We start from the raw sequence: 25,333 nt of genomic DNA, 5'->3' as shown, positions 1-25,333 counted from the left end.
TCCATTGATATTCTTTAGGTGCCAGGCAAAGCCATCCTGTTTGCCAGGGCCTCTCACGAGATGAGGTGAAACAGCTATTTCCAGTGGCAGATGGATACACAAAAGTCACCTTGCATCTTTTGGCCACCTCTGCAACTACCCCAACTTGCCCCCATTTGCTCCTGTGTATCTCCTCCATCCTCGTTCTGCCACTCTGTGTGCAGACACCACTCTGCTCTGCTCCCACTTCCCAAAAAGGAAAAAAAAGAAAGAACTCCCTCTTTTGGAGGTATGGTGGTGCTTCTTCTGGCTTCCTTCTTCAGACCCTGCTCTGCTGTTCTGTTTCAAAACCGAGAAGTAGCGCAAGGAGTGAGAACAAAATAAGATAGGGCAGTGCATGGGCAAGTCGTGTGGCTTGCCTCCAGCACTGCTGCCAAAGATTATAGCAGCAGAGTTAGAGGAGAAGGATGGAGGTAGTCGTTGCTGCTGCTGGCATATATCATCAGTTGACTGCACATGAAAGGCAGTTTGGATTTGGGTCAATAGGCATACCAATGACCAAGTTTACCTTGCCATATCTGTTGGGGTACTGCACTTGCTCCCAGTGTGGAAGGGATTGTCACTCCCAAATTGGCCTTTTCAGCCACACTAGACGCTGTTCCAGAACCACCTTTCAGAGCGCGATACCATAGTCTTTCGAGACTGAAGGTTGCCAACAACTTGCTCCTCTTACCCCCTCACCTCATTCTGGAGGATCCTAGGAGTAGAATCCCCATGTCTGACCAATTTGGAAGAACCAACAGCAGATGAGAGGTAATTGGGCATGTGTGTAATTCATGTGCTGAGAAAAATTAAGAGGAGGCATGGACTTCAAGCGTTACCAGAGGTGATTAACGACAAAGAAGGAGTTGCTACAATCTCAGTGATGTTACTGGTATGATGTGGTAAATGGATGTAAAATCTTGTCTTTCCCTCGGGCCCTATCTGGATATTCCTCTTAGGAAGGTGTTGGCTGCTGAGTTATTTCTCCATCCGACTCTTCCCTTGAAGCCTGGAGGCTGGGCCTTAGGAGAGCTGTCTCCTGAGAAGTTCACTCTCCCTCCCACACCTTCATTGGCTTTTCACAAGTGCTTGTGTCAGACAGCCTGGCTGTGAGACCATTCTTGCTGACTTGTCACCTCCAAAGGTGTAATGGAAGGATTCCTGGTAAGCTCTGATCGACTCTGACGTGCATCAAAGATGTGACACTGCAGGGCACGTGCCTTTCACAGTCAAAAGGGTAATCTCTCCAACCATGACCGTAATTGATTTCCGTGTCAACCCTCTTGGACCTTAGATAAGCGTATCGGTTGAGTGGGCTGCTTTCGCTCTGGATTAGAGGCCAAGTGTGGAGGCTTTCTGACAGTTTAATTAAATGATTCATTGTCAACCCATCACTCAGAACTGCCACTTTGGGTTAAGAGTGGATGAGCCATGCCCAGTCACAATAGGAGCAGAGGGGAAGGCAAATTATGTGGTGAAACTGATAAATATAACTATCTGTAGTAGATTGTTTGGGACCAAGTGAGGAGCAGAGAGAAAGAGAGGCACGTTAACTTATCGTTGTGCCCAGGAAGGAAGAATTATCAGCAAGTGTTGCCATTGCAAACCAAGAGTCTCTGACATGATTGTTATTTCATCTTCAATGTAGCATTTTAAGTATCCAAAGAAAAATGGGAAATCTTAACTCATTTAATGTCCGCCTGTCCCATTTGCCAAATACTGCAAGACTGTGACAATCGTTCATTGTTTTCGGAAAGAGGTGATCAAATCCCAATATGTTAGTGAGCGGTATCACTTCAGACTGCAGGGGTCTGTGTGTGTGTGTGTGTGTGTGTGTGTGTGTGTGTGTGTGTGTGTGTGTGACATTCCTGAATCCTCCCCCCTTCCCCACCACCCTTATTCAAAAATATCTCGGTAAATAAAACTAAAACATGAGGGAGGGTTGTGATACAGCCTGCTCCCTGCTGCATACAGGTTGTGATACAGCCTGCTCCCTAGTTTCTACATATAGGAAAGGCTTTTTCCTCAGGGACCATTAAAATGTGCTCCCACCTGCAGCGTGAAGCAGCTCATTCTATCACCTTATTCTCCTGCATACAAGGATAAAACCTGAGAGTGTGGAATGGTTACTTAACAGCATCAAGGGCTATACAGTCATGATCAAGTCATGGCTGATTCAGGAGTTAAATGTGAAACATACCCACTTCCTACAAATCTAACCTTTGACCTTTCCAGAATTCACATTTGATGTTAGCATGATCAGATTTCACTTGGGAAATTAAAATATGTGATCCTTTTGAAAAGCTTCAATATGAATTCTGGTTGACAAATTTTAATGCAATAACATACAGGATTTTGACAAGTTCAATACAGTATAGTACTTTTATAACTTTTCAAAAATCCCAACAATATTAATAACTGAAAATGTTGAAAGCAAGGCAGGGGAGTATAAATTAGAGTCCTTGCAAGCAAATGCAAATTAGGAGAATGTGGCCCTGCTTTTCAGCTTATATGGACCATATCAGACATAAGAAATTGCAAGGGCTACTGTCTGAAGGAACACAATTCAGTGACTTGGCTGAACATAAGCGGGCCTGGATTTAGTTAGTGTCTAGATGGGAGATAGGCTAGGATGCCAATCTATGCCACCTTGAGTTTCACTCAAGAAAAGCAGGGATATAAGTGTTAATAACTACTGTATATAGAGCTAGACCGTATGTTTACCTACAGCCCAATCCTATCCACAGCCCATGTTGTATCCAGCTCTGGAATTGAGGGGGCTGGAGGTCTCCTTGGCATAAGGGAAAATAATATTAAAAGACTCCACAAAGTGCCGGTGTTCTCCCATCTAAAAGAAACCAAATTTGGGTAGTGCTACCCCTGAAACTTCTTGCCATTTAGAGAAGAGGGAAGCACACAGTAGTATTCAGCCCTGGTGGTGATACTTCGTGGTATTGTCCCCTTAAAAGAGCAAAAGCAACCCTGAAGAAAAGATATCCCATTGGTAAATTGGAATTTCTTATTTTGTAGTCATTCTCACTCATTTATTGATTTCTTGAAGATATGTCTGTTGCATTTGTGCCATCCTAATTTTTTTTGCAGAAAGTAGCACACTTTAGTTTCTAAAATTCATGGGAAAATGCAGTCTCTTTAAAATTCATATCATTGTTCAAGAGAATGCAACAGAGATGACCTAGCTTTCTACAAGAGTGTCACATGCTGTGTTCATTAACACAAACTCACTTTTAAAAAAAGGATTTCTCTTTCTTGCAGAAGGCTGAATAAAAATGGAATTCGGGAGATTGAAAACCATGCCTTCAATGGGACCATCTTGTCTGAGCTGTAACTATTCTTCATTTATTTATTTGGCAACTTGGAAGAAGTTTTGGGGAACATACACTTTTTGGGAAAGACATACACTCAGTTATTTGCCCCTATTTCACAAACAGCTCTTTGCACATATTTCTTTTGTTGATTGATCTCATAGGGTGCTTATGAGGTCAACTGACAGAAATTCTAGGCAAGGAGCCATCATAACTATAGCAATGGTAGTTACAACACAGGTGATAATGTGTTGTACAACACAGGTGTAAATACTGTAAGTTAGCAATGGTAGTTACAACACAGGTGATAATGTACAACACAGGTACAACACAGGTGTAAATACTGTAGGTAAGGTGTGCTTAGCCGAAGTAGGACTGAACCAGAATATTCTTGTGAAAACATTTGGTTCAGAATCTGGGGGAAAAGGGTAAGTACCCCAAACCATCCCTCCAGCTTACTTTTTTCCACCATTGCTCCTCTGACCATTTTTCCACCAATGCTCCTCTGACCATGGAGGATGCATTTCTTGCTAGAAGTACCCTAAATTAATGCTATATCATTGCATAGTATCATTCCTAGTGAACTTCTGGAGAAAAGAATGGCAGCTGCCAGGTGACCAGATAAATGATGCTGCTGAGGTAAGATCCTCAGATTTTGCCCCCTCTGGAATCTTCTTCTCCTCCCCTTAAGGGGCAGCTCACTTCAAAGTTGCTGGTATAAGCCATCTGCCCTCTTCACTTAGAGTCTGGAAAACCGGTGGCTTACAACCCAATTCTAATTGCTGCGGCAGTTTCAGATGCAGTGGCACCAAAAGGGCTACCACTGTATCCCCTTCCCCTGAGTAAGGGCACAAGCACTACAGTGGGACTACTTGAGTCTACACCAACTATTTTTCCCACTCATAATGGAGAAGCTCCATTGAGCTTTTTAGCCCGATACAGAGGAAAGGATGCAGGGGTACAGGCCTTCGCTGGTCCTGTCCCCGTGCTGGACCTGTTCCACCCTCCCCCCACCCACCACCTGCCCCCAAAAACTGCACTACTGCCTGGCAGTGTTACTTACTGCAGTGGCCACACAGCATTCTCTTGCTGGCGCTGAGGCCCAGCACTGACTGGCACTGCTCAGTGCTCCATACTCCAAGGGTGCCGTAAACATGTTTTATGGGACATTTACGGCACCTAGCACCAGCGCTGGAATCCAGAGCCAGTGCTATGGGTCCATTAGATTTGTCCCTTGTCAGTCAAATTTAGTAAGGTCCAACACAAAACGGGGGGTTATAAACAGAAAGTGAAGTGCAGCCTAATTCCAAGGGACTTGCCACCCCTGTGAAAATTCATTTGCAAGTCTTGCTTTGGAGTTATTTTGTTCCTGCTGGCCTCCTTCTCCAAGTTCTGCCTGCTGGCCTATCTTGGGGATGGAGTGGCAGGGGTGGTAGAGACCCAGCTCACCTGGTAGCACCCTAGGGTCTGAGGGCAGAATTCTCTCACTGAAGTGGGCAGAGCTGACCCCACACAGGTCCTGAAGGTGATAAGTCTGTCACTGCTCTCTCTTCTATCTGATGCCCAATCTGAAGGGGCAGCCCAATCCTGAGCTGCCCGGGGAGCCCCCACTCAGCGGCACCATGAGGGCTGCCGCCGAATCCAGCGCCTCCCACGCTACTGCAGGAGGCACCTCAGGAGTAGGGTACGTTCATCCCCTTCCTCCAGGTAAGGGAGGCAGCCCTGCAATGGAACTACTCTCTTTAGCGGTGCCCAAAGGGTGCCGCTAAAGTAAAGCCGCTCGTGTGAGGCACGCAGCCTCCACGAGCACCTAGGATCCTGTAGAGCGGAGCTCCACGGATCCTCCTCCTGCCCGCCCCTGGGCACGCCTCTCCCCATGTCATGCCGGCCTCCCCACCCCCTGCCCATGTCACGCTGGCCTCCCCGCCCCCCAGAACGCCCATGTCCCTGCCCCATTCCCTGTTCCTCAGCCCGGCAGTCACAGGCACCGCCAAACTGCGGAACGCAGGTGCCCGCCGGGCAGTGGCTCAGCACCAGCTGGAGCTGAGCCAAGTCCGGTGTGAGCCCGGCGGTGAGCCCCGCAAATGTGCCTTATGGCACGTTTGCAACTGTGGTCTGCGCCGTGGAGGTGCAGCGCGGACCACAGGCTTGGGTTCTGAGTCCCCCTCTGTCGCCTTTGTTCAAGATGTCCACTACCTGTCTAGGCCTGGGAACTCGGGGTGGTTTCTGTTCCTTCCCCTATTCTTCCTTTGTTGTTCCAGTCTTCTGGTAATCCTCCTCTCCCTCTTTTGAGCACTGCCCTCTTCTCAGGGTCCCCTCTCTTCTTTCCCCACATCTTCTGGTCCTCTGCCCCTTCAGATACTTCTCTCTTTCTTCTTCCTCCCTTGCTTTCTGTCCCCCTGCCTTCCTCCCCTTCCTAGCTGGACCATCCTCTTATAAGGGCTGGTACCAACCACTTGGCTCTACTTGCAACTAATCCCTATCAGCTGTGGGGCAAATTAGCTGCAGCAAAACCAGCTGCACTTGGGGACCGTGGCTCCACCCTTTGCTGAGACCATGCTGTCACTGCTTCATGGAAATCTGGGGTGTGAAGGTCACATACCCCAGCAGCTGAAATCCCTCCCCCATTTTGCCACATGCAAATGGGGATAATAAAATTGGAGGGGGGGTCATTTTGGCTCAGCCTATGCTGATTCAGTTCACATATACATAAGGAAAAGAGTGCTTGATTAATTGGTCAACTATCCATTTATAGATATGCATCTCTTGAGTCATTCAGGGTGCAATCCTAACTTTGTATTAGGCTGGCACAAGTCCCTTGCACCTGCTGCACCTCCTAGTGAGTTGGCTGGGCCAACACAGGGACGCACGCCAGCCCACGGAAGTTGCATCCAGCCTCCATGCAGACCTGGCGAGGGAAGGCTATTTTGGCTAAGCTCAGTTGATGCAGAGGGCTGGGGAGGACTGAGAGGAGGCAGGCAGGAGGCGTTCAAGGGTAGGGAAGGGTGGGTGGGGGGCATTCCGGGGGGGGCAGGCAGGGAGTGGGAGTTGGGACCCAGCAGTTATGCTAAATCCCAACCCCATTTCCTGAGCAGTGCAGAGCAGCTCCAAGCCACTCCATTCTCCTTGGACTTGTGCCACCTCCTGAGATGGCACAGGTCCAAGGAGTGCCATTGAGACTGTGGTTGCTCACCCAGGGGTAACGGGAAGAATTTCCCCTTGCCTCTGGCTGAGCCGATTCTGGTCTCAATATTGCGCTGGATATAGTGCAGGCCTCCTGGCCTTCCTGTTCTAGTGCAAGATAGGATTGCAGTGTCAGTGTGTTAAGATTTCTTTATCCAATAATATCATTAGTATAGGAATTATGCCATATTTGTTTAAATGTGAATGACTAACTGAATGCTCACCATTTACTCAATCCAGTTAAATGATGAAAAATCATTAAATAATGACAGTTTCATTTATTTATTTTACATAGAAATCTTAGTGGTAATTACAACCTAGAAAAATTGCCTAACAAAGTTTTCCAAGGAGCCAATGGACCTGGTTTTTTGTAAGTACAGTAAAGATTCTCATTATGTATTTGTTCTTTTGAAAGTCTCACAAATGCTCTTAGCAAACAAGAATGCACTTCCATGTATAACATTTTGTGCACTGTTGATGTCTAAAAAATTTTAAAGTACATTTTATCCTTACAGATGACTCTCAGCTGCAAGTTTTACTTATTTTGTTTATTCGTGTACTCAGCTGTACTTCTCAAGAGCTTAGAATAGTTTGCATATGGTGTGGTTGGTGATGTAGGGATTAGACCAAGATTACAAGTGGGGACACCTATGAAAGACCTGTTGCCATCTCTCATAAGAACATAAGAAGAGCCCCACTGGATCAGGCCATAGGCCCATCAAGTCCAGCTTCCTGTATCTCACAGTGGCCCACCAGATGCCTCAGGGAGCACACAAGACAACAAGAGACCTGCATCCTGGTGCCCTCCCTTGCATCTGGCATTCTGAGGTATCCTACTTCTAAAATCAGGAGGTTGCACATACACATCATGGCTTGTAACCCGTGATGGACTTTTCCTCCAGAAATTTGTTCAATTCCCTTTTAAAGGCATCTAAGCCTGATACCATCACCACATCCTGTGGCAAGGAGTTCCACAGACTAACTACACTCTGAGTAAAGAAAATTTTTCTTTTGTCTGTCCTAACTCTCCCAACACTCAATTTTAGCAGATGTACCCTGGTTCTGGTGTTGTGTGAGAGGGAAATCTCTCTATCCATCCTTTGCATAATTTTGTATTTCTCAATCATGTCCCCCCATGTCCTGTCTGTTGACTCACTGTTTTGAGCCACCAGCCCTACAGAGACAAGAGGCTTTAGTGAAAGAATACAGAAAAATCACCAACAACCCACTTGTACCAGTGCGAACAGATCTTCCTCATCTATCAATCGGCAGGCTCAAATCCAGGAAGCCTTCTCTGGCACTCGCATAACAGCTGCACAACAGTTTTAACATCAATGCCCAATGGAAGCTAAATGGGCAGTTGAACGCCCAGAAATGGGTAGATATATAGACGATCCTACACTTAAGGTACCAGGTTTCGACTTACCTCATCAGCACTGGAAAACTTTGAATAGGATCCGTACCCTACATGGTGTTAGTCAGGACTCAGTGTTTCAATGGGGGCTAGTATCTACCCCACAATGTGATTGCGGGTTCTCCCACCAAACCTTGTACCACATTGTGTCTGGCTGCAAACCGAGGGCGTATACTGGCCCATGGTCTGACTTCTTCTATGAAGGTAACTCTATCCTTGAATGGCTGCATGAACTGGACACTGACATTTGATCTAGTCTAACTGATATATAAGTCCATGCATTATATGCCATACGCTAAATAAAATAAATGTCCCCCCTCAGGCACCTTTTTTTCCTAGACAGAAGAGCCCCAAACACTGTAGCCTTTCCTCATAAGGGAAGTGCCCCAGCCCAGTAATCATTTTGGTCACCCTCTTTTGCACCTTTTCAATTTCCACTATGTCCTTTTTGAGATCTGGCGACCAGAACTGGGACGCAACACTCCAGGTGTGGCCTTACCATCTGTTTGTACAATGGCATTACTCCAGGTGTGGCCTTACCATCTGTTTGTACAATGGCATTATAATATTAGCCTATGTGAAGTTTTGATTTTTTTTTTATGCCCCAATGTGCATTACTTTACATTTACTTACACTGAAACGCATTTCCCATTTTGCAGTCCATTTTCCCAGTTTGGAGAGATCCTTCTGGAGCACCTCACAACCTCTTCTGGTCTTCACCCACTTGAAAAAGTTTGGTGTCATCTGCAAACTTAGCCATCTTGCTGCTTAACCCTGTCTCCAGGTCATTTATGAACAGGTGGAAAAACACATGTCCCAGGACAGAGCCTTGCAGCACACTACTTTTCACCTCTTTCCACTGTGAAAATTGTCCTTTGACACCCACTCTCTGTTTCCTGGTCCTTAATCAGTATCTAATCAATGAGAGGACCTGTCCTCTAATTCCCTGACTGTGGAGTTTTCTCAGCAGCCTTTGGTAAGGGACCGTGTCAAACACCTTCTGAAATTCCAGCTATATAATATCCACAGGTTCTCCCACATCTACATGCCTGTTGACCTTTTCAAAGAATTCTAAAAAGTTTGTGAGGCAAGAATTACCCTTACAGAAGCTATACTGATTCTCTCTCAGCAAGGCTTGTTCATCTATGTGTTCTTGTTCATCTATGTGTTCATCTCGGGCTAGCTTACCACACAGGGCTGTGGTAATAAATGTGGGGAGGAACCACCTATGCCCACCACATGCTTCTTGAAAGAAGAGCAATAAATCAACAGCTCGAACAGCCCAATCCTATTCCCACTTACCTGGGAGTAAGCCTCATTGACTCTAATGGGACTTACTTCTGAGTAGGCAGGCATAGGATTGGGCTCTAAATTATCAAAATGGCTTAGCAGTTTGGAGCCTGAATACTTCCTCCATGATACAAAATTCAGCCCATAAACATATTGCATGTCCAGAGCAAGCCTAGGTTAGAACTCTCCTTCTCTGAAATCCTAGCTAAATCAACAGAACGTTTTTGCCCAACAGCAAATCGCAAGCAAAGAGGCAAGATTTGCCTCTCTGGGACTGAGCAGGGACTTCCACAGTCCAAAAAGGCCCTCTTTCTTGTCCCTGCAAACCTAGTTTTCATTTAACCTTAGCAGGGCAGTTCTTTAGAAAGGTGGCTTCCCAACCTTCTGCCTGAAGTGGTATATTGTCCAGCAAGGGCTGCACCCTTTAATTTTGCCAGTTGTGTTGCCCAGCTCTTAGATTTTATCATGCATGCATATTTAAGTGAGTGCAAGCACAGCCTGGATAACTAGATTCCTGTATGTCTCTGGGAACAGATGCCTCACAGCATCCTCAACCTTACATAAATCACTATTGTCCAAATGTGTCCTCTTTCTGATACCCAATGATGTTCACTCCCCAACTCTTTCTTATCCATGATTTTCATATTTGGAAATCTGTTACTGAAGCATTTTTTTTTTCCACAGCAAAACAATAAACGTTTGTCTGAGGCAAGGAAAAAACCGTTTCCTGTCGTGCAGAGTTAACACAATACCTTTGTAAGCAGAAGCCAAACACAATCACATTGTGATGGGTTATCAAATTGATTTCCCTGCAGTTCAGATTCATCCAAGAGTTCAAATTCAAACACTGAGTTATTTTTATGAGAATTATTCTGTTCTATTACACCGTACCATGGATGGTAAATTGCCTTTTTTTATCGTAGCCAAGATCATGAAAGAGAGGTCTTCTAGTCATCTGTCACTAGAGTGTACATCCAAATGTACTTTCACTTACAGGAATGATTGACCCATAATAACATCTTTGCTTGGCAAAAACAGAATTGCCAACATCATTTTTTCCTCTGCAGCACAGAGCATGGTATTTTATTAAATAGCATGATGAGCCCATGCTCTGTGTCTTAAATCTCGTGGTGCCTGAATTAGTATTCAGGTGGCAATTAGCATTGCCAGGTAATTTACAACTGGAGAAAATGATCTAGGATCAGCATTTGCATAAATCTGTAGGCACACATCTCAAGAATGTAAGAATATTCTTATATAACATGTAAAAAGAGCCCAATCCTATCCTCCCCCCCCCACCCCACTGGTGCAACCATGCCAAAAACAGGCACACTGTATATAGTTGGGGGGGGGGGAATCGAGAGTCTTCAGCAGGGAATGGGACCTTCAATTCCCTTACCCCTGCTTAAGCTTCCCAACCCACAATGGGTCTCCTTGGACCTATGTTAGTGATTTTGCTAGTGCAAGTCTGAGGAAAGAAAGGGGGTGGGAAGTCTGCTGCTGCAGGGGATAGGATCTGGTGCATGCCTTTGGCACCAGATGCACCCATCCCACAACCTCCACACCTTGTCACACCCCCTCCCCACCTCATTTTGCACCCTCCCCACCCCCACCACTTACCTTACCTGTTCTTGCGAGTGTAAGCAGCTCTGGCAGTGGTCCTCGCGCAGCAGCTCTCCTAAAATGGCCACTGATGTAGAGCTGTGTGCTCCATCAGCAGCAGTTTTGTGACTACAGAAGTGCTTTCCACTGTTGCAAAGGGCTTCACAGCCCAGTCTTCAGAAGGATTGGGCCATTAGTGCCACTACTATATTAGCTGCTGGGGAGCAGCAGTGGAAAAGGGCTCTTGCCGTTATCTCCTCTTTGTGGAGTTCCCAGAGACATCTGATTGTGGGAAACAGGATCATGGACAAGACAGACCTGTGGTCTGATCCATTGGAACTCTTCTTGTGTTTTTATGACAGGAGTCAGGTCTGACAATGATACATCCAGCCTGACAACCTCAACACCAGGGCTCACACAGTGAGAATCTTTGTTAAGACACATGTTTGTCCATCCCATCTGTCTGCCTATGTCAATGAAGCTGAGCTGCTCTCTGAAATAATTGTAGCTGAAAACAGACTACTGCTGTCACTGATGGTACAACTGATAGTAAAAGAGGCAATTATTTGAAGACTGTATCATTTCACTACCACCACTTCAGAGTTTGCCTCCTGAGGCATCTCACTGTCTCAAATAGAGGAGCTAGTCTCTACCATTATACCAGTAGTATACCAGCTGGTTGGACCTGAGATCATTCCCTTACCCACACCAAACATCAACCCAATTCTAATATTTGGTCAACTCAAGATTACCAGACTGCCTCGGAGGATAAGCAAGCACTACCCGATTAGCTGTGTGGATGCAACACTGCACTACTCAGTGTTTATTTATTTCTTTTTCAATTCATCCCTTCCTTCAAGTAGCTTAGGACAGCAAACCCACAACCCCTCATTTTATCCTCACAACAGTCCTGTGATAGTGGTTAGGCTGAAAGAGAGTGTCTAGCCCAAGGATGCCCAGTGAGTTTTGTGGATAAGTCAAGATCTCAACCAAAGTCTTCTCAGTCCTAGTCCAGTGCTCTAACCACTCTGCCCCACTGGTTCTGACCCACAGGACACTACGTAAGATGAAATGAAAGCTGCATTGCCAGCATGAGGCTTGACCACTAAAGGGCAGTGTTTCTCCCTGGTGTTCACATCCTTCAACCCCTCAGCCAGACCCCAAAACAGCTACCCTTTACCTCAGAAGTGAAGCCGCTGGTGGTACTAACACTGAACAGCAGGCTACAGTCACCTTATTGGCACTATTCACTATTTGATTCCCTACTCATCCTTTCCTGATTGGCAATGTTCTGCAGTGAACACCAGTGTTTTATTCTCTCCAATTCCTTTCAGATGGAACCTCTCCTTTCATTCAGCCCTCCTCCTCAATCAGCTTTGTTTTCTCATCCAGCTCTCATGCTCTTTTCAGTTTCTGATGTACAGTGAGAACAGCCCCGGACCAAATGCCAACCCACTGAATTTTTTGTATGACATTTTTCTTAAATGCTGATTTTTGTATCCATTTATTGCAGCCTTTTAACTGTACTGAGAGAGATTTTTTTTAATGTCATAGCACCTCAGCGTCAATACATAATTGCTAATGCTACAAGAAGATTTATTTTTTTTGCTCGTATAGAGCCCGAATAAACTGCCTATTGCCTCTGCCCCGTCAGTTCTCATTACTGTTGTCTGGTGGAAAGCAATCATATCTGTTCAGCTTGGCTTCCCCCTTGGAAAGCTGGGCTCTGCAGAGGCCATGACATTCTGATCTCTGCACAAGTCTCATGCCAGCCATTTCTGATCTCCTGCAGACCACCTGTCCATTGACAGATCTGCTGTAGGATCGTGTAATATTCATGAATATTCTAATTGCTCAGGATGAAAGTGTCAGTGCTGCAGAAGTCCAAGGGTGTAGTTTCAGACCAGTGAAGGAATCAGAAGGTCACTTTGGATGACACAAAAACTTCACACTGAGCGTGTAGAGGGATGAGAGAACATACCTTTGTTCTGATCCACTCTTCCTGAATTCTGGTTTAATTCGGAGAATTTCTCCAATAAATTCCAGAATTGCAATATCTGCAATTTGCTGCAGAATTCAATTCATTCGCCTCTTCTCTCTCTCTCTCTCTCTCTGTGTACACATTGATAAAACAAAGCCGTAAGATAGATAGATAGATAGATAGATAGATAGATAGATAGATAGATAGATAGATAGATAGATAGATAGATAGATAGATAGATAGATAGATAGATAGATAGATAGATAGATAGATAGATAGATAGATAGATAGATAGATAGATAGATAGATAGATAGGAGGCAAATTTACTTTGATCATATGCATAATTGCATGAAGATTTTTCTAATGATGATTTACAAGTATCTCCTCCTCTGATAAAACACCACACAAGGAATCTTGATACAACCACAGTCAAGCAATATTGGTTTTTTTTGCAATGTTTTATCAATGCAAACAAGCATATTGGTAGAAATCATGCAATATAGTCGTATCCGGATTCATAAAAGATTGCAAACAGGTAATGTGCACACTATATGTGCATTGGTAATATGGAAGACAGAGGCGGGGAAGGGGTGCCTGGAATTAAACTCTGAAGGAATCTGCATGCACAGTGCTTTGTACACAGTTTAAACATAAAAATTGAACAATGAAGAATTCCTAACTTTGGTAATTCCACTTTGGTAATGAGACTAGTGTTCCCAGGAGTGCTCTGAGACGTGTTAGCATGTGGACATGAAAGATTTGAACAAGTGTGCAGGGATCTAGGTACAATGGCTCAGTAAATTGGCATTTAATGAAAAAGAAAAAAAATTACATGTGCAACACAATATTACAATCTATTGTACATTAAATTTCTAATTGAATGTAAAAAAGAGGTAGGGGAAATCAGAAAGTATGCAACATAATTCCAGCTTATCGCCAATTTGGCTGATATGGGACACAAAAAATATGTTGGCAGGGACAATGACCAGTAGGGCCAGCAACTAGGGTTCCCTATCTGCTTCTCTTGGGTTGCTTGCATAGACTTCAGGTGATATGACAGTTGCAGGGCTAGTTGGGCAAGATGCAGCAATATCCTGCCCAGAAAGAGAAAGCATTAGGCAGTAGTCTCAGGGAGGGAAGCAGTGCAAGGGCACCAAGGGTGCTGTTCCAGGGATAGGATTCTTAAAGGGAAACTCAGTAGGGCTGAGCTATGGTTCATTTTGCTCAGAGCAAGGATGGTATGGGGAAGAGTAGAATGAAAGGAAGCTGAAAAGTAAGAGGCCTGATACCTGTTATGGGTAGCTGACACCCATCCTTTTTAGATTGTTGAAGGGGGTAGGGTGTTTGACATAGTACCAATCGGTAACCCTCAAGCATTATGAGGAAGGAAAATGTGCATATTGAGGGTCTGTAACCAGACTGTTATGGAACAATTTTTTTTTGGCTCTTGGTGGCCTCCTATAACCAGTCCCAGAGGAGAAGGCCATTTCCCCTTGTATTACACTGAGGGAAGTGAAGTCAGTGAAATTGGTGAGGGGACCCAGGGGCTAAAGGTGACTCCTGTGACTGTAAATGTGCTTGTTTGACTTCCTTCCAAGAAAGCTGGCGCAGAGTTATCATTTTGTTTTTAGTGTATCTTATCAGACCCATAATTTCAGGTTACTGAGAAAGATTCCAAAATGTTTCCAGTATACTAGGTATGCCTGCCATTCACCAATCGGAGTGTTATCATTTAACCAATCAGGTTATCACAAGTTTCTGGGTACTTAGTTAATTGGATTGTTTAGAAGCTGAAACAATCATATTCTTCTGCTAGGGATATTTCGGAGACCAGGATCAGTCAGCTACCCACCATTGGACTCGAGAACATCAGCAAGCTAATAGCAAGATCTACCTACAATTTAAAAAAATTACCTGCCTTGAACAAGTTTCGTGCCTTGATAGAGGCAGACCTCACCTACCCAAGCCACTGCTGTGCCTTTGCTAACTGGACCAAGCAAAAGTGAGTAGCCCCTTTTGGCTTTTGCATTTGGAGATACCAACTTATTTGTGAACATCAAAGTCTGAACGGATGGGGAGGATGAGCTGCTTTTTGTTTTGCTGCAGCTGGAATGCTGTATTTTGATTAATCTCTGAGTTTAAATTGTTGAACTTTATTGTATGATTTTTATACTCTTGCTAACTGCCTTAGGATTATTCAGTGAAAGACAAGATAGAAATGAATTGGTAAATAAATCAAATATGCAAAATGACATCCTCTCTAGACTTTTTGCAATAGTTTGCTAGAAAGTACTCTCTTAATGGCTTTTAGCACCTAGCAGTTATTAGCCACTGGACATGCCTTGATTTTAGATGCAAGCTCAAGGTAACAGTTTGCCCCTTTGCAAAAGTGAAGGAATTCCAACACTTTTGCAGCTGGCTGACAATGGGCAGCTTTGAGGAGTGAGCGTGCAGTTGGCTTTGGGGGACAGTTGCCACATTAATAACTAGCAGTGTCTTTCTCAGTCTGCCTTCCCCCCAAACACCACAAGCATATTTAAACAGCTACTAATGAAATACTGTACATTTCCAGGGTTCTCTCCACGCATGGGAACTAACTCTGGAAATGACTGCCCCTTAGACAACCTGAGTAAGTGAAAATCTTGGGCATCTTGGATAGCTCTAGGCTTTGTTTTGAGGACAGAGTAGGAATGTGCACCATGGACAGCACATATCCACTCTGTATGCTTGTGCCCCTGATTTTCAAGAAGATTCATGAGGACAGCCCCTGTGGAGCTTTGCCACTGCAAATCAGGGGGGTCTTCTCAGCTTCTTAAATCAGGTTTCCTTGCAACTGATTTGCCATCAGTGGGATAACATGGGGTCTTCAAGCATCAAGGGCCCTCCTCATTTATCTTCACCTTTTCAAGTATTCTTTGAGAGTTGCACATTGATTGATTTAATTAATGCATAAGCCCTGCTGGTTTATATTACTGATAGTGCTTAAACTACTTTACAGTGTAATGTTTCACAGCAGGGGGGTCAGCTAACTTCAGCATTGAATGGTCTAAAAATTTTTGCTCAAATCACCGTTTTGTGGCTACCATTGTGACTAAATTTACCAAGCAAGAGCGTATCCTCAATTAACAGTCTTTAACAGTTACAGAATAACTAAACTGTTAATACAGGTGATTCTAAGTGACATGCTGAACCAGATCTAGGCCCATCAAGACCTAGGCCCATAGCAACTAGCAAGCATTGTATGATCTTAACCACTAGTCAAGCACCGTCTATACCCACCCATTACTATGGTTACATTTTTCTTTTCTGTTTTCAGTTGTACATAACAGGAAAGAGATGGATTGGCAGCGCCCAACCTCTCCCTGAAATGTACCATTTAAACCTGAATGGCTGTCATTTTAAACAATAAGGTCAGGGTATGTCCTTAGAATGCTTGCTAAGGACATATATCACTTTGCTTAAAACACACACACACACACACACACACACAGAGTTAACAATTTATACACACATAGCTGCGAAATGGGTCTTTAAACCTCCCATTTCACCCCACTGAAGTTTCTATGACTCCTAGCAGGACCTGATTCCTGAATACATGCCCCGCTCTTTGAGGTCAGTAGAAAAGTAAAACTAAGAACACAATCCTAACCTGGTCTACTCAGAAGTAAGTCCTATTGTGTTCAATGGGACTTACTCCCGGGAAAGTGAGGTTAGGATTGCAGCCTAAATGAAAAAAAAAAACAAAAAAACAAAAAAACTCCTTCAATATATGCTAGGAGTGTTCAATATATTGTTGTTCTGAATGTATTTAGAATCCAGGACAAAGTAGGTGGTCCCAACATGGAAAGACACTCCTTCAAAATCTTTGTGGAGATAAATGAGGCCAAAAAATGTGTGTGAGAGAGGGAGAATATATTTGGTTGGTTACATGAAATCTCTTTAAGCTCCTCCCTTCTCAGGACTCTGAAAGATGATGTCCTTGTCAAGAAGCATATGCAGCCCCAACTTCAAACATAGAAAGGTTTTCCCAAGCACTTTCTCACTACTGAACTCTTTCACATGGAAGAGTTGGCACTGTTGGGTGCAGTATATTTAAGAGCCAGGCCTAGGAAGCCTTGGAATGAAAGTGGGCCACAAAGGAGTATCAGGTTTGTAGCAGAAACTCCAACAAGTAGTTGGGCTGGTACCTAGAAACATTCCCCAGATGTGCAGTACCTTAAACTCTCTCTCTCTCTCTCTCTCTCTCTCTCTCTCTCTCTCTCTCTCTCTCTCAGGGTGCAATCCTGAGAACTACTTGGAATGGCGCAAGCGACTTGCGCCGGCCCAGGACAGCCGCAAATGTGCCATAAAGCACATTTGCACCTCCTCAAGAGTAAGCTGCAGAGGCTGACACAAGCTTCTGCACCGGCTTCCTTGGCAAGGCTTGTATCAGCCCACAACACAAGCCTCTGGGATGGGCAGGGAGGAGGCGGGAGGGAGGCATTCCTGGGTGGGGCGAGAGGTGACCGGTAGGCTGCTCCAGGGGTGGAGCGGGGAGCTGGAGGCAGGGCTGGGATCCAGCAGTTATCCTGGATCCAAACCCCTATTCCCGGGGAGTTCAGAGTAGCTTCAAGCCACTCCGCTCTCCATGGACTTGTGCCATCTCACTACATGTACTTAAGCCTCAGGAGGTGGCGCAAGTCCGAGGAGACCCATTGGGGCCACAGCACCCTGGGGGGAAAAGTTTCCCCTTGCCTCTGGCTGACCTGCTTTGGGCCTCTATCCTGCGCTGGATACAGCACAAGCCTCTTGGTTTATCTGTTCCAGCGCAGGATAGGATTGTGCCCTATATTGTTAAGTACTGGGCTTTTCCAGTGATCTAAACGCAATAAATAGTTGAGTTCTTAGATCTCTAATGTGTGCTACTGCTGCACACACATATGCAATAAAAATGGACTTTTGTTTGTTCTTTTTATTTGGCTCTGGGAGGCACTGCCTGTATTCCAGCCTCTGTTGCAGTCATCAAGAGAGTTGTGTTCCCTCCTAAGCTTTGATGAAACAAATCCAAGTAACAAGTAACTGAAGTAACTGAGCTTTGATGAAGTAACTTAAGCTTGATGAAACAAATCCAAGTAACAAGTAACTGAACTCTTTCACATGGAAGAGTTGGCACTGTTGGGTGCTGTATATTTAAGAGCCAGGCCATCACAAAGGTGATGAGTCTTTCATTGGATCAAGTTCAATAGCAGAAATTCTGCTCAACTTTCAGGTTCCACATGTTTTCCCAGAGAAGACGCGAGTTGTGTGCATCCAAAGCTGTTATTTTTAACAATGTATTTATTCCTGTTTTATTGTTTTTTATTTATGCTTAAATTTATATCCTACTTTTCATCAGAGATGACAAAATGGTTTATGTGCCTGTCAAGAAACAAGCTTGCAACAAAATCACAGTAGTAAAGGAGTGAGTTAAACACACAGTTTTAACGTGGAGCTAAGGGCCAGCTGAAATTGTTGCTCCACCTTACCAGGTAGTTCATGGTGACCTGCAGTACAAAAACTAACAGCTCAATCCTAACCAACTTTCCAGCCCAATGCAGCTCCTAGGTAAGGGAACAAATGTTACCTTAATGTTGAGGAGGTCTCTATGACTGTCCCACCACCACGGAATGCAGTGCACACCCTGATGGCACCGCTGCATCAACACTGGAAAGTTGGTTAGGATTAGACTGTAAGAAGCCTTCAGTTTAATAATGCAATAAAACAACAATGCAAAAACAATGAAACAGGGAAACATTTTTCATCCTGTCTCATAACACTAGAAATTGGAGTCACCCAATGAAATTGATTGGCGTTAGGTCAAAGCAGACAAAAGAAAGGAAGCAATTTTGAGTGGAAAGATTTAAGCAGTTACCTAGTCTTTTTTTTTTGTTTAAACACAGCCTGCTCAATGTGCTATGAAAGGAAGAGTTGTAAGGATTAACATAACATGTACTGTGAACCAAAGAGTTAGGCCTAAGGTCTACTCATTGCACCAGTCATACAGGTGAGCCACCAGAGACTTCTAGAAGGCTTGGCATCAATGGTGGATACTGTCAAGCAACTGGTGAAGGTCCATGATTCATCACCAATGCTGGAGGAGCAGCCACCAGCACCCATCCTTCTGTCTTCCAGGGAAAACAGGCCCTGCCTGCCACCTTTCCTCAATGCCTTCATTGTAGCATTTTTCAGAGCTTTGTGGAGGAAAGCAATGACAGCCTCCCCCCCCCCCAAAAGCTGGTGGCTGCCATTTTTCTGTACAGTGCTTTGCCACAACACATCAGGCTTTTCACCACTGAGAGGAACTACGCTGAAGTTCTCTGCCAAAAAATGAAAAGATTCACAGTTGGCCCATTGCCAAGGCAAGCCCCTCTATGTGCTGTAAGGGGACCGATCCATGTAGGAAGGAACCCGCTAGAGGGAGCCTTGCCAAGAGCCCATTCAAACCTGGCTCATCACCAAGGATGAGCTTAAAGGTTCTGCTGCATAGATGCCCTTTCATTTGCTTTTGTGTGGAAAAGATTCTTAGGGGTGGGATGGGAAAGATTCTGAGGCATGCTGCTCTGTGGTGTTTGGCTATTCTGACAGGTCCTTGATGGCTAGAGGCAGCAGAACTTTTCCAAGTCTCCTTTGATGACTGCCTGATCAAGGGCTGTGCATAGAAAGTAGCTATGCAATCACTTTTTTTTTTGATTTGGAGAAGAGTTCTGATGTTCTTCACCTTTGTCATATATTATTACATACCCCCTGCAGGATATTTCAAATGTGGCTGGAAAGATGAATACTTTCAGGCAAGCTACCTGAATATAGCGTGAAAATCTTCAGTGACCTCTTGCATCAAGGAAAACAGGGAACTTGGTCTTGAGTCCTCTTCAGCTTATTCTAAGCCCCCTTCCCAGGAAGCTAGTGCTTTATGGGCTTTTGAACACTGTAGAGGAACTTGCAGTTGGAGGAGGACTTTCCAAGAACTGGGTTTGCTAGATCAGGGGTGTCCAAAGTTTTTGGCAGGAAGGCTGCATTGTAAAGAATTAATTTACATCCAAAATTTGAATAAATTTACATATGTTTTAATAAATTTACATAAATTTATATATGTTTACATAAATGAATATATTAAAGATGAACTTATATGAATGAATGAAGGTATTGCAATAGCTCAAGGCCTATAAAAGGCCTTGCACAAAGCAAGGTTGGCTTTTCCTTTGCTGCTGCTACTGCATCACAGACGTGAAACAATAAGCAGTGGAGGGAGCCCTCATCCCACAGCTCACACGAGAGGTCAAACAGTCATCTTCACTTTGAGAGCAGTTGCGTCAGGCCAGTGTGGGCTCCAACAAATCTCTGGAGGGCCAGAAACTCATTGGAGACTGGGGCCACATTGAGGGCCGCAAGTGGCCCCAGGGCCAGGGTTTGGGCACCCCCTGTGCTAGATGAAAAAGATTGTTTTGCAAGATGACTTCTTGTCAAGGCTCAGATTAAACCAGGTTTCACACAAAGCTTTACCGTTTTGGGTTCCTGGTAGATGGTGCCCGTGTGTGCAGGGTGTTCTGGACGCAACTGGATGTACTTTCCGGTCACATCTGGAGGTGTTCTAAGGAGGCTGGGAGGGCCATGGGTGGGGGGCAGGCACAGCCCTCAAGTAAGGAACTGAGTTGTCGAACCCCCGCTAGATTTCATTATCCACAGAATTGAGTATCTGGGGGGGGGGTGTCCTAGAACAGATCCCCTGCAGATACTGAGGGCCCACTGTACTGTGTCTCAACATTCCATCAAATCCATCCTGCAGATAAAATCAGGAGAAATCAGATGACATTCAGGAAAAGTCTTGATCTAACTCAGCCAGCTCCCTAATGTGCCAGTTCTCTACTTGTAGAAAGATTTTTCAGCAGGGGAGTATTCAAAAATATGATTGTTCCCCCCGCCCATATACACACACCTTCGGTCTGAAATGATACCATCCATTCTCAGGACTCCGCTACGTTATTACCATCACATGCTGCTTCATGTACAGACCAGGTCTCTGTGGTACTTACTTCTGTGTGTGAACATAGACTGTAGGATCAGGCTGCAGATTTCTTATCTTTTAGGTTTTCTGAATTGACAGATATGTTTTGGGTCTGGAAAAAAAAAATCAAAAGATAGAGATTTTCATAACAGACCATTCCTTTAACGTATGCCCCGCCGATGATGTGAGAAGCTTCTGCTTCATCTGTCTGGAAGTCAGCAATTTATTTCCTTTTGTCCTCCTGCCTGTTCTCCCTTTGAGATACAGGCTGGATGGCAAACTTCTGAGGCTGACAAGGCCCATTAGGAAACCCAGCTTGCTTTTTTGTCCTGCCTGACATAAAGATCAGTTTGTTTCTTCTGGAAGACTCCTGTGACTCCTGTGACTCCTGCAACTGTGACTCCTTTTCTGTATATGCCACCACTTTTTTTTTCTTTGTAAAGCTGTCATTTATAGAAAACCCTGTTCGGGAAATATCAGACTAGCACTCTCATGCCTTTCTCTCAGGAATCTTTAAGCTCAGCAGTTGGGAGCCTCCCTTGATTGATTTTTTAATGTTTATTTATTATTAAATGTTAGTAGCCCACCTGCAAGGGCTCTCTTAGCCTACCAGTATTTAAAAAAGAAAAGCAACTTAAAACCATTTCCAGCAGGCAAACAGCCAAGGCAGTATTGGAAGCATCAAACTGAACCCTTCACCACGATAATGAAAAGGGCATGTGAGAAGACCTAGGGAGTCATTTTGAGCAAGGAGTTGCACAAAGAGGGGACAGCGGTTGAGAAGGCCTTGCTGTTCTCAGCTTAACTGATTGCTTCATGATAATGCCATGTGATGACCTGGCATGATGGCAGTGTGCATTCTGCCCCCTCTCTGGAGTCTTGTGACAAAGGGGGGTTGGAATGACACCACCACCCAGGCCCTGAAACAGAGCACCTTAATGGCAAAACAAAAAAAGGCAAGAGACCAGTTTCAGGTTGGCTTCTCCCTCCAAGCCTGATTGAAAATGCTCTGCTAAGGTCTTCTGGGTCAGCTCTGAATTCTGTCAAGAGAAGAATTACAAGGAGTTGTTGAGTCATGGAAATGCAGTGCTTTCCACTTTTTGGTGTTGAGTTTAGGTTTCTTTCCATATTTCTCAGGCTCTGACACTATTATTTTTTCTTCTTTCCAGTTCTATATTGCACCCCATATGCAATAAGTCCTCTAACAAGCAAGAACTCGATGGGACAGATTTCGAGCTGGATGAAAACGATTACTACCACAGTCTGTGTAAGGAAGAGGTTCAAGTCACCTGCTTCCCTGAGCCAGATGCTTTCAACCCATGCGAAGACATTATGGGCTACAATATTCTCCGAGTCCTCATATGGTTCATCAACATCTTGGCGATCATGGGGAACTTTGTCGTGCTTGTAATTTTAATCAGCAGCCAATATAAGCTCACGGTTCCACGGTTTCTAATGTGCAATCTTGCATTTGCAGACCTATGTACAGGCATCTATTTGCTGCTGATTGCAATAAAAGATGTCCAAACCAAAAGTCAATATTACAACTATGCCATAGACTGGCAAACTGGAGCTGGCTGCAATGCGGCTGGCTTTTTCACTGTCTTTGCCAGTGAACTTTCCATCTATACTCTGACTGTCATCACTTTAGAGCGATGGCACACCATCACATATGCCATGGAACTAGACCGCAAGGTCCGCTTCCGGCATGCAATGGTCATCATGCTCGTGGGATGGGTCTTTGCCTTCACCGTGGCCCTCCTTCCCATTTTTGAGGTCAGCAGTTACAAGAAGGTCAGCATCTGCCTACCCATGGATATAGAAACGCCCCTTGCCCAGGCATATATCATGTTTCTGTTGGTATTGAACATTATGGCATTTGTCATAATTTGTACCTGCTACATCAGCATCTACTTCACTGTGAGAAACCCCAACGTCTTCTCATCTAACAGTGACACCAAAATTGCCAAACGCATGGCCATACTGATCTTCACAGACTTCCTCTGCATGGCACCAATCTCCTTTTTTGCTATATCGGCATCAGTCAAGGTCCCTCTCATCACTGTGTCCAACTCAAAGATCCTCCTTGTTTTGTTCTACCCCATCAACTCCTGTGCCAACCCATTCCTTTATGCCATCTTCACGAAGACATTCCGCAGGGATTTCTTCATTTTGTTGAGCAAGTTTGGCTGCTGTGAAAGGCATGCTCAGATTTACAGAACAGAAACCTCTTCTTCTGTTCATACTTCCCATATGAAAAATGGGCATTACACACCAGCTCCTAAAATCAGCGACGGAACTATTTATTCCTTGGTCCATCTGAATCATGTGAACTAATGTAAGACTTTCATAGATTTATACCCTGGGTTATCAGATGGTGATCTATGTCTCTATGGAGATACCACCAATTGCAAAAAAAGACAGAACCTTCTTTTTGATCTTCCATTACCACCTCCACCACCATTACGCTCTGAGATGTCCAACAGGCTCAATACGTTCAACACAGACTTGGGTATTCTACACCTGTTGGGTTTGATGTGCAACTTTTAGTCATAGTCCAGGGTCTCCATAACTGATCTTCCACACTGCTGGTCCACTGGCCAAACACCCCCAATGAGTCAGAAATGAATTTTCCCAATTTTTCTTATGTATTCTGCTATCTCAAGGGTCTTAATACTCCAGGAGAGAGCAGGGCAGTTACCAGGCAAAACTAAACTTTGAGTTCATTTTCTTGAACACATTTACCTGACTGGCAAAACACACCAAGCAGGTGGGCATACAAGTCCTCAGTGCAAACTGTCCTCCAGTAGTTGTCACTACCCCTTCTAAACAGCCAGTCCTTCAACCAAGGGGAAGCTGAAGTCCTACAGGCTAAGCCCCCAGCTTTTTCAAGCACTGAGTTCACCAAACTGCATGGACTCTGGTTGGTTCTAGAAGCAGACTGATTGGCTTAGGCCAGACTTAGATGAATTCAGTTCATTTGTACCTAGACACAAGCCTACAAGACTTATTTTATTTAAAGAATAGAACTAAGGTTAAATGTTACTTTGAAAGGCATTTAGGTATTTCAGAGAATAAATGCTTTACACATACAAGGCTAAAACAGTAACGCTAAGGTCCTAATCCTCACTTGGACCTTTCCAACTCCTGAACATAAACAAAGGATAGCTCTTCTACCTGTCATACCACAGCTGATATGACCAGGCATCCATTATGGAATGGCAAAGGGCAACTCATTCCCTCCCAATTACAGGGTTTTTAATACCTTAAACCTGAGGTTCTCAAACTGGGGCATCATGATGCCCCTGCCTGAGAACCTCAGCCCTGGGCCCCTTAAGAGGCAGAGGGTGGGGAGAGGTAATGACTTGAAATAGGGGGGGGGGTGTTTTTACTTACTGAGGGCTACTGCAAGCTGCAGGGAGCCCCACGCAGCTCTCCCCAGGGCTCCCCAAGGCTTAGAATGTTGAAAAAAGTTATCATAAACCATTTTCTAGTTTCACAATTACAAGCCGGAAGTGGTTTGCAATCATTTTTTTTTAACATTCTAAGACTCAGGAAGCCCTGCAGAGGGCTGCACAAGGCTCTCTACAACTCCTGCAGCTTGCAATAAGTAAAAACACCCCCTTCACCCCTGTTAGCAATACGAACCTGAGGATCACCTCACTGCCTTTGCCCCCTCCCTCCGAAGACTTACCTCAGGAGTCTTACTCCTGAAAAGTTTGAGAACCCCTGCCTTAAACCTAACTCTTAGCCAACGAGAGATTCAGACCTGCCTAAGCTTCTGGAAAATGATCTCATCACCTAAGACTGCTGTCAGTCACTAACTTTGACCCCTCCCAACTGGAGAATACAGCTGCAGCCAATTCCCAATTAGTGAGACCTTGAAGATCCAGCATGTTATCAGGCCTCTTTCCTGGCTGAAATGAGATTGAAGATATGGAGCTTCTTTCCAGTCTGCTAATAAGCTTTGTTCCCACAGCTGTTGCAAAATGGCTACAAGCTTACAAGATGGAGTCTGACAGTCAGAGACCAATCCTAAAGGAGCACTCCACTGGCACAGCTGCTGCCCCCCTGGCCTATAGTGTTGCAAACCTGCCATAAGACATGGTTGTGATGACTAGAGAGTCAGCAGCTCTGGCAGGGCGGTCTGTGCTACCTCGCTGTTGTTGCATCCCAATGCTGGGCCACTGGTGGAGGTAGGATTTGTGCTAGCCAGCACATGGATGTGGGGAGGGTGATGGGGAGGAGGTGTTTCAGGGCAGAGAGGGGGCCAAGTGGGCCTTGGAGAGGCAGTATCAGCAGAGGCCTCCTCCACTATATCCTCACCCCTTTCTCGGGGCAAGCAGCCCTACATGGGGCCACTCAGACTTCTGCCTGCTAAATAGCTGGTGGAGATCTGAGTAGCCCTGTATTGCTGGCTGGGGTGTTACTCGCAGTAAGGGGGAAAATATTTCTTTAACCCCAAAGAGACCTCTAGCTGGCTCCCAACTAGCACTGG

At 44.8% G+C, this 25,333-nt stretch overlaps 1 protein-coding gene across 1 annotated transcript in view; it reads left to right on the top strand.

Annotated features, from left to right (window-relative positions):
• The window catches only part of LOC136636690 (follicle-stimulating hormone receptor-like), a 101,532-nt gene extending 78,360 nt beyond the window's left edge, over positions 1-23,172 (top strand). The window contains exons 7-10 of the mRNA XM_066611896.1: positions 3,295-3,363; positions 6,823-6,897; positions 14,632-14,817; positions 22,005-23,172. Of these exons, the coding sequence (XP_066467993.1) occupies positions 3,295-3,363; positions 6,823-6,897; positions 14,632-14,817; positions 22,005-23,172 (1,498 nt within the window). The remainder of the gene's footprint in view (positions 1-3,294; positions 3,364-6,822; positions 6,898-14,631; positions 14,818-22,004) is intronic.
• The last annotated feature ends 2,161 nt before the right edge of the window (positions 23,173-25,333 follow it).

The sequence above is a fragment of the Tiliqua scincoides genome, chromosome 1 (assembly GCF_035046505.1).
Source record: "Tiliqua scincoides isolate rTilSci1 chromosome 1, rTilSci1.hap2, whole genome shotgun sequence".
In the NCBI taxonomy this organism is placed as follows: domain Eukaryota; kingdom Metazoa; phylum Chordata; class Lepidosauria; order Squamata; family Scincidae; genus Tiliqua; species Tiliqua scincoides.
Note: the sequence above shows the minus strand (reverse complement) of the source record. Positions and strands in the feature narration are given on the sequence as shown.